The 10,000-nt window shown below is 44.1% G+C and overlaps 1 protein-coding gene across 5 annotated transcripts in view; it reads left to right on the top strand.

Annotated features, from left to right (window-relative positions):
- The window catches only part of sim (bHLH transcription factor single-minded), a 68,856-nt gene that overhangs the window by 57,317 nt on the left and 1,539 nt on the right, over positions 1-10,000 (top strand). For all 5 annotated transcript variants that reach the window (XM_086533910.1, XM_086533905.1, XM_086533908.1 and 2 more), the window contains 6 exons: positions 3,039-3,156; positions 4,546-4,631; positions 8,065-8,264; positions 8,568-8,674; positions 9,063-9,210; positions 9,435-10,000. The exon at positions 9,435-10,000 is cut by the window's right edge. In XM_086533910.1, the coding sequence (XP_086390036.1) occupies positions 3,039-3,156; positions 4,546-4,631; positions 8,065-8,264; positions 8,568-8,674; positions 9,063-9,210; positions 9,435-10,000 (1,225 nt within the window). The remainder of the gene's footprint in view (positions 1-3,038; positions 3,157-4,545; positions 4,632-8,064; positions 8,265-8,567; positions 8,675-9,062; positions 9,211-9,434) is intronic.

The following is a 10,000-nucleotide window of genomic DNA, read 5'->3' as shown; positions in this document are numbered from 1 at the left end:
TTTTTTTTTCCTCTTTTATTATACACGCTTATCGAATCGATGTTTAGATTGGGTTAGACAGCGAATTCTTATTCTTTTTTTTATATTCGTTTCTTTATCATACATGTTTACAAGCCCTTCAAGTCGACAAGAATCAATGAAGTAAAGCAAAGCAGACAGACTCTCACCCTACTTTCCCGCCGCCGCCGCCACCGCCACCCAACACCCGTGATATCGGTTGCGCCTCGACGTGCTTCAGCTGTCTTTTCCCGCGCTACCGATCATGGGGAGAACATTTTTACAATGTAGACAAATTTATTTCACGCAGTAATTGGTTTGTTTACTGGAGATACTTCCGGTGAGAGTTTGAACAAGCAGAGATTGGTTAAAGCCTTAGGATATTATGCAGGTGAACATTCAATGTTCGAACGTCGTTGAGAAATCAATTAAAGACTTTGACGTTCCTTGGTAGATATATGGATCGTTTTTTTTTCTCTCTCTCTCTTTTTTTTTTTTTTTCTTTTCTTTTTTGCTTTTCAAACAACATTTGTGATTTTCTGAGTGGTATAGAATACCGATTTTTTTGCGTGTGTATTTCTTTGGATAGTAAATGCTGCAGAATACACATTCTATACACTCATGTCAAGCTTTCCACTAATACATCACCAGTCATGTTCAAAGATAAACAACCCACGCTGTGGAATGAACGAATCATTATGATTATTAAGGTCAAATTGCACTAAAATACCTCCAGATATTTACTTTCATCAAATGCATGTTTATATAAGGAGAATCAACGTAATTGAGTTGCTACAGACTAATTTCCTTTTAGATTTTTTTTCCTCCTATTGTTTTCCTTAACCTCGTGCCTACGCAGCGGAAAAGAATGTATGCGTCAGCACACTATATATGATAATAAAAATAGCTTTTCTTTCTCTCTTTAGCGAGTTTAAGATTTTTGTGGTTTTTGGCATGTTGTGAAAGGGGGCGGAGGTTACGCACACTCCGGAGTCAGCTGAGCATCTGTCACACATAAATATAGGCGCGAAACTTCACTTTTCGGAATAAAGATGGATTTTTTTTTTCATTAAATGTGGGATGATATATCTCCCCAATGTGATTTATAATACTATTTCCATGGAGATGAAATGATGTGATCTTTATAACCGTAAGCTATGCATAGCTTATGTACGTATGTGTGTGAGAGCGGTCTGTGTGTGTGTGTGTGTGTGTGTGTGTGTATACATGCATACACACACGTATTTATATATCTATTTGCCCGTTGCTTTCTCACTCCCTCTCTCTCACTCTTTCTCCCCCTCTTCTCTCTCTCTCTCTCTCTCTCTCTCTCTCTCTCTCTCTCTCTCTCTCTCTCTCTCTCTCTCTCTCTCTCTCTCTCTCTCTCTCTCTCTCTCTCTCTCTCTCTCTCTCTCTCTCTCTCTCTCTCTCTCTCTCTCTCTCTCATCTCCCTTTCTCAACACACTATAGAGGATTCAGATCAGATGTTCAGCTGAAGATAATATTGTGATGTTCTGGGATTTGGAGGAAAATATACGAGGGTAATTTGGCGCGCGATTTAAATTCCGGGAATAGCGTGCGGGTGTAGAGGGCGCGGGTGTAAAGGGGGATTGGCGGGCCCCTTTTTACGGTTGAGCTTAAAAGATTCTTTACTTTAGAAAATTTCTCTCTGGATTTTTTTCTGGGATTTTGGGATTTAGAATTTATGTTGTTTGTACAATAAGGATTTCTTGGAGATAAGCTGTAGCATTTGAGAGTGAGAAACGAATGCCGTCATGGGATCCCAGCTACATATTTGGCAATCAATTTTCCTTTAAACTTAATGTTTCCTCAGGGAACACATTGCAGACCAGATACGTGATCGAAATAACCGGTAATTAGAGATTGCAATTACTCTACGTCCGTTTCCCTTTGATGGCGTGATCGCCATAATTACACCCGAATCCCAAAGGTAAATACCACCTCTCTTCTAAGGAAGAATACGCTACAGATCATAAGTGAAAACAGGACAACGATCTCTCGAAACGCCAAGACAAAAGTTTTAGCCCCGTCCTCCCTCGGTGCCGGTCGCTTAGATGACGAGATATAGCACGGGCGGCGGCGACTGGTCGATATGTGGAGGCGGCGGATACACGAGGCACCAGGCCGTTCGAAAAGGGGGTTCTCAATCGAATCACATATTTTCTTACGGTTGCGGGATACTGAAGGTTGATTTAGAGATGATTTCATGTAGGGGTAAGTCTCCTTGGAGGAAACGAGCGCATGTAATCATCATTTTTTTATTACCAGGAAATGAGGATATTAATTTGTTTTTTTCCACTTTCGGTTCTTAGAAAATACTAAACGTATTTGCATACAGTGACATCTTTTGTTCTTCTCTCTATATGTTTTTTTTTTCTCGTATCCATCCATCTCCATCCCTTCTCAATTTCCTTTTCTTCCCATCTTTCACTTCCCTTCAACTCCCCTTCCCTCCCCCCTCCCCCCTCCCCTCCCCAACCTCGCCTCCCCTCACTCATGCCGCCTTTCACTAACTCTCACTTTCCCTCATTTTTATGTGCTTTCGCTCACTCTTACATTCCTTTCTCTTTTTGTTTTTCTTTTGTTTCTTTACTTTTTTCTTTTCGTTACTCACTCTCCTATCATTTCCTTGCTTTTGTTATTGTTTTCCCTTTTGTTTCTTTTTCTCCTTTTTTTTCCTTGTTGGTTTTCTTTCTTTTTCCCCTAGTTATTTTTTCCTCGTTTATTTTCTATTTTTCCGTCGTTAATTTTATTTTTTCCACTCATTAAGTTACTATTTCCCCTCTTTATGTTTCCTCTTTCTTTCCCTTGTTCATTTTCCCCTCCTCTACCTTCTTTTACTTCCCCTTATTAATTTTCTTTATTCCCTTCATTTATTCTCTCTTTTCCTCATCTCATTTACTCCCTTTCTCCCTTCCCTCCCAATCATCGCATCCCCTCCCCCCAGACTCATTTACTTCCCAAACCCAAAACTCCTCTCGACCTAAGCTGACCTCGCCCACTTCTCTCCCGCATCTCAGGTCGAACTCACCGGCAACAGCATCTACGAGTACATCCACCCAGCTGACCACGAGGAGATGACGGCTGTGTTGAACGTCACTCCACAACCCGTTCCACATTCGCCCTATGTCAGACAAGGTGGGTCTTCCTTGCTTCTTGGTTGTATGGTTTGTGTCCTGTTCTTGTCCCCTGGTTGTGGGCTCTCGTTTTTTTTTTTTTTTCTGTGGTTTTCCCTGCTTCTGTGCTTGCTTGGTACTCTGTTTCTCTGATTGTTTGGATCTCTGCTTTCTGGTTTCCTGCTTCCCTGGACCCCTATTACTCTGGGCCCCTGCTTCTGTGCTTCCCTGCTTCTCCTCGTCCCTGGACTTCTGCTTTCTGGTTTCCTGCTTCTCTGGACTCCCATTTCTCTGGATTCCTGCTTCTGTGCTTCCCTGCTTCTCCTCGTCCCTGGACTTCTGCTTTCCTGGTTTTCTGCTTCCCTGGACCCCTATTACTCTGGGCCCCTGCTTCTGTGCTTCCCTGCTTCTCCTCGTCCCTGGACTTCTGCTTTCTGGTTTTCTGCTTCCCTGGACCCCTATTACTCTGGGCCCCTGCTTCTGTGCTTCCCTGCTTCTCCTCGTCCCTGGACTTCTGCTTTCTGGTTTTCTGCTTCCCTGGACCCCTATTACTCTGGGCCCCTGCTTCTGTGCTTCCTTGGGCCCCTGTTTCACTGATTTCCTGGAACCCTGCTTCCCTGGTCCTCTGCTTTTCTGCTGCCTTGGATTCCTGCTTCCCTGTTCTCCTTCTTCCTTACTTACCTGCTTTCCACGCCCCTGTTCCACTGCTTCCCTGCTTCCTTCTCACCCTTCTTATTCTTACCTCTTTTCCTTCTTCCTTTCGCCCTTCTCCTCCCCATCTTTCTCCGTCAACCAGGGTGAATTTCCTTTATTTCCTTTTTCATTTTATTTTTATTTTTTCCCGTTCGGTTTCTCTCCCCTTCCCCTGTTCCCGCCCCCCCCCCCTACACTCTACTTTCTCCTCTTCCCCTTCCTCGTCCCCCACTCTCCATCCACTCTCTCTTTCTCACGATTACCCAACTCTCAAAAAAATGCTTTTCTCATTTCGCTTGTAGCTCACCCTCCCCCTCCCCTCCCCTTCCTTCTTTCCTTCTTCCTCCCTCTCCTTCCTTCCTCCTCATCTCTCCCTTGCCTTCCTCCTCTGTCCATCACCCTTGCCTTAATTTTCTTTATACTTCTTGCACCCCCACCCCCCCTGCCCCATCCCCCTAATATCGGTCTCCCATCCCCCCATCTTCCCCCTATCCAGGATATACAGTACTTCCGGAAATTCGTGTTAAAAGAACAAAAAAAAATAAAAGAGAAAAACAAAATACAAGTAAAAGAAAAAAAAAAGAAAAGTAAAGAAAAAAAAAGGAAATGCAATGATGCAATGTTGATCAGCGTATGATAACCACCATGATATGCCGATGGATCTCCAATCAATGGATCTGACATGATTTTCAATTAATATTCCTCGTTTTCTTTGCAGACGAGGAGATCGAGAGAACCTTCTTCATAAGAATGAAGTGCGTCCTGGCGAAAAGGAATGCCGGCCTTACCACAGGGGGTTATAAGGTGAGTTTTCCTTTAACGAGTGTGTTGGCGGTTCCTTCGGGATAGTTTTAGATTAACTGAAGGAATGAGAATGTTTTAGTTCTCTTTGTTTTTTTCTGTTTTCTCTGCGTTATCTCTCTTTCTCTTTTTTTCTCTCTCTCTTTCTTTTTTTTCTTTCTCTACATATTTGTCTATTTATTGATCTATCTCTCTCCTTCCATTCTTTCTCTCTCTCTCTCTCCTTCCATTCTTTCTCTCTCTCTCTCTCCCTCTCTCTCTCTCCTTCCATTCTTTCTCTCTCTCTCTCTCTCTCTCTCTCTCTCTCTCTCTCTCTCTCTCTCTCTCTCTCTCTCTCTCTCTCTCTCTCTCTCTCTCTCTCTCTCTCTCTCTCTCTCTCTCTCTCTCTCTCTCTCCACCTAACTGTCCATCTATACATATATCTCTTTCATCCCATTCTATCCCCTTTACTTCTCCTTTTTTCTCCCCTCTTCCCTCCCTCCCCTTCCCCCACACCCCCTCTTTTCCCATCCCTCTCCTCCCACTCCTCCCTCTCTCCTTTTCTCTCTCCGTTCACGCTGCGTCATGGTGTACTGATGGCGCCATTGCCGTGATTCAGTACAATGTTTTCCATCCCGGTATTCAAGTCATGATAATTATACTCCCCTTTATATCTGGACGTGTGCGTCGTAGATGTAACTCCGTCTGTTATTATAGAAGATAACAAACATCAACTGGTTTTCGAAAGAAATCCATGCTCCTTCCTTGGACCTTTGCAACCCTGAGATGTTCACACCGCGCGCTTCGAGATGTGAACAAACTGCTCGTCCAAGATGGCGTCTAGCATCTCACCTTTACCTAAGGCGCCATTTTGTTCTTGTTGTATTTCCTTTATGTGTCCTTTGTACTGTGAGCACTAAGTCGGCTTATCATGCCATGACACATGTAGTCCACGGAATACCACAAAGCGTGTGGGAGTATAAAATCTAAGGTATATAAAATGTGCAATAATACCACGTTTGCTCAATCATGCCGGTGACGCTGCGGTTTTCTTTCAGGGGGAGCTCATGTATATTACTAAAAGATAATATTCTCGTCAATGCATGACTCCTCAGGTTTGAATAAGGTTTACCAATGGCTCCCTACCCAGACTCCCACTTTCACTGAACAACGGGATTCCGTTCTTCAGCGCAGTGTCGGATCGATGCACATGCTATTGTTTTAACGGACATTTCTGTATGAATACGACCGTCGCCTTTTCCGGAGTGTGCCGGTGTGCACTGGATACCTTTATGTATTTATGATACAACACAGATTATCATTATCTAGTTTGAAATAAACTGAACAAATATGATGTTGTGTAAGATAAAGTCATACTAATAACAGTATATTAGATATATAGGAAAACAAAGCCTATTGCGATACATCCAGTCTTACGGTCTCAACATCGAGAACTTCAGCTTAACATAGACTGGCTTCGAGGTGTCTTGGTTAATGTAAACAGTAAGATACCGTCCAGTCACTCTCACTCACTGTCAATTGCAAATGAATTCACTCCCTTAGTCTCGTGTAGACTGAAGAAAGATAAGGAGATTAGACAGAGTTAGAGGAAAATCAGAAAATAAATTGTATAGAGAAGTTTACCATAGTTCGTGACCGCCTCCCGATGCCTACACTCTCGACCTATTTTTTATTCACTTTTACTAGAGTCTTAGAGGAATGGCACCTATTTGGGCTTCCAGATTTTCAAAGTACGCCAGATTGTGTATCTATCGTTACTACCAAGTTTACATTCATTTTTCCTATCTGTAATTCTAATTTAAAAAATGATTTGTAATATCTGTAATTCTAATAAAAAAAGTGATTTGTAGTTTTACATTATAATAGAAAATGAACATGATTTGACGTCACGTGTTCGTTGCTCTGTTAGTCAACATGACTCACTCCCGACTCCGCCATGTTCGGTTGGATGTCACACTTTTGATTTTAGTGTTGTTGTTTTTTTTATTAAGGTGAATCTCTTTAATCTGAAGTTGCGTGTACGTGAATATAATACGGTTTAACTTTTAAAACTTGTTTTGTTTTTCTTTTTCTCACACATACCGTTATTCCCGTTGATTTTAGTTAGCAGTTGGGCAAAATAATGCGATTCTTTGATAAAGTTAAGAATAATCAATGATTGTAACCAAACTGACATTCGCACCTCAATGCATACAAAAAAAACCAAAGTTCTGAAGCCGAAGTCGTAATCAGGTGAAGAGTATCGAAGACGAGAAGCCCGGGCATGGCTATAATCTCGTCTGTCGGGCCATCAAGCACGTACGAAACCTCGACTAGCGCCCTCAACCTGGAATGTTAAAAAAACGTCGACTTGAATCCCTTGGTGAATTCCGGAGACGGAGGCAGCATGCATGGATGTCAGGACTTCCGGATCAACTCCTGACTCTCATGAAATTCAAACTGTTATTTCCCAAGGCCTTTCGGACGCACACACATACGCACACAAAATCAAACCGGCCGAGGAGCGGAAAGTACACCGACTGAGGATGACTTGCGGAAAATTGACCTTCGACTTTCTTTTGAGTCGGATTAAATCTTCTGCCTTGTGCCTGTTTTCAGCGGAACACTAAAAAAATAGAAAGAAAGAAAATGAATAAAAGAAAAGAAAAGGAAAAAAACACGATGTCACTCTGAGACTGATAGACGTATAAGAATATTTCAAGAATAAAGCTTAGTCAACAAAGAATGAGAAGGGCCCCCGCATGCATACTTTTAAAGATGATATCGAAATATTACTGTGTCCTTACTTCGGCCGTTGTTCTTGACCTTTAAGAAAAAAAGAAAAAAAAAAGAAGTTTACGCATGTACGTTGGTTCGTTTAAACTTTCGAAACGAAAACGAAAATTTGAAGTCTTTGGATTATATTTAGGTTAAAAAAATGAAAAAACGGCGACATGACGGTTCTCTTTCTGTACCTCCCCCCCTCTCCCCTCTCCCTTCTCCCTCCCCCTCCTCTTCCTGAGTCACCGATCTCTTTCCTTTAGTTAGTTACCTTTTCTGTGTGAGTTCTTTATTCCTTTATTCTTTTCCATCTCTTTCTTACTCTTACTCTCCTTTCTTTAACTGCTCGTGGTTGTTATTATCGACTGCTTTATTAGATTTCTTTTATTTCGTTTTGCCTTTTTTTTCGCTTTCTTCGTCTACTTATTATCATTATTCATTTTCTTCATCATCACCATCATCTTCCTCTTCATCTTCTTCTTCGCCTTAAGCTTCTTCTTCAACACCATTTTATTCTCCTTCCTCTTCCCCTCCTTCATAAACACCATCATCATCTTCCTCTGCTTCCTCTTCCTCATTCCTCCTCTTCTTCACCATCTTCACGCCCACCCACCCACCCACCCACCCAACCAATCAACCAATTAATCACCACCTTTATCCCCCCCTCCCCCACCAGGTAATCCACTGCTCGGGGTACCTCAAGATCAAACACTATACACTCGACATGGCACCATACGACAGCTGCTACCAGAACGTGGGTCTCGTAGCCGTGGGCCACTCGCTGCCGCCTTCCGCCATCACGGAGATCAAAATGCATTCCAATATGTTCATGTTCAGGGCTTCGCTTGATCTTAAACTTATCTTCCTTGACGCCAGGTGAGTGTTTGTTTTTGGGTTTTTGTTTGTTTGTTTGTGTGTTTTTGTGTGTGTGTATGTGTGTGTGTGTGTCTGTGTGTGTGTGTGTGTGTGAGTGTCGTTGTTGGTATTTTTTATTCTTTGGTTGTTGCTGTTGTTGTTGTTGTTGTTGTTATTGTCGTAATTATTATCATCGTCATCCCCATCTCCTCATCCCCCTACACTATGCCCTCTTCACACCTCATCACCTTCCACTACGGTTTCACCACACATCATCACCTTCCAAACCTCGCCCCTCCTGTGACCACGCCCCTCTCCTCGCAGAGTGGGAGTACTGACTGGATACGAGCCTCAAGACCTGATTGAGAAGACGTTGTACCAGTATATACACGGCTGCGACATGCTTCATATGCGCTACTCTCATCACATGTGTGAGTATATGTTTCGTATCTTCAAGGGATTATGGTGAATGTATACCTTCTCTCTATTTATCTATCTATCTATCTGTCTATCTGTCTGTCTATCTGTCTGTCTATCTGTCTGTCTATCTCTTATTCTCTCTCTCTCTCTCTCTCTCTCTCTCTCTCTCTCTCTCTCTCTCTCTCTCTCTCTCTCTCTCTCTCTCTCTCTCTCTCTCTCTCTCTCTCTCTCTCCCTCCCTCCCTCTGCTAGTCGGTTTATTCTTATACTCCCTCATAACCTCCTTTGTCCATTCGTTGGTTTGCTCTCACAGTGTAACATATACTCCCCTTCCTATTATGATAAAGACTCGACCAAAACAAACAAGGCCTTGCTGACCCCATCCTACTCTCCCATGCAGTGTTGATGAAGGGACAGGTCACCACCAAGTACTACAGATTCCTGACCCGCGACGGGGGTTGGGTGTGGGTTCAGAGCTACGCCACCATCGTCCATAACTCCCGCTCCTCCAGGCCGCACTGCATCGTCGCCGTCAACTATGTTCTTACGTGAGTTCCCGCGGGACGGTGTGTTCAGGAGCCGAGTGTTGGGTCTTTCTGTTTATGTGTTATAGCTGTTATATATATATATATATATATATATATATATAATATATATATATATATATATATTTATATTAATATATATTATTTTTTTTTTTTTTTTTTTTTTTTTTTTTTTTTTTTTTTTTTGGTAATATTTCTCTGATTTTTTTCTTCTTCTCCCCCGACAGTGAGGTTGAGGCGCGCGAAGGGAGGTTTTCGTGGGAGCAAGTGGGCGGGGGTCGGGGGGAGGAGGCGGGGGCCTGGGGCGACGCGGGGATCAAGAGCATGGCGGGAGGTCGTCTCAAGTGCCGCACTTCGCCCTACCCCTCCCCCGCCCCCACCGAGGCCCTCCACGACGTCCTGGAGGGTCCGCCCGGGGCTTCCCTCCACTACCCTTCCGCCCTGCCCCCTCCTGCCCTCGCCGCGCCCCCCACGCCGTACCCCGACCCGCGCATCACGTGCTACCCGCCGACGTACGAGACGTACGACGAGCGGTACGTGAGGAGCGAGGCCCATCAGTACCCCGGGTGCGGAGTGGCCCTGGACAGCGCGCCCCTCAGCGGCCCCGCCTCCACCCCGGCCTGCCACTACAGCGCCGCCAAGGGCAGCACCGGCTACGAGGAGCGGCCCTGGAGCCACGGCTCGGGCAGCTCCTCGGCCTCGGAGGACACGCGCCACGAGTACCCCAACAACAACAACAACAACACCAGCAGCAGCAGCAGCACCCCGGGCACCACCTCCGCGGTGCCCATGA

Source organism: Penaeus japonicus, unplaced genomic scaffold (genome assembly GCF_977035675.1).
Source record: "Penaeus japonicus unplaced genomic scaffold, GWHDUDI00000001_assembly GWHDUDI00000040, whole genome shotgun sequence".
NCBI classification, from domain to species: domain Eukaryota; kingdom Metazoa; phylum Arthropoda; class Malacostraca; order Decapoda; family Penaeidae; genus Penaeus; species Penaeus japonicus.
This window is presented reverse-complemented; position numbering and strand designations above follow the sequence as displayed.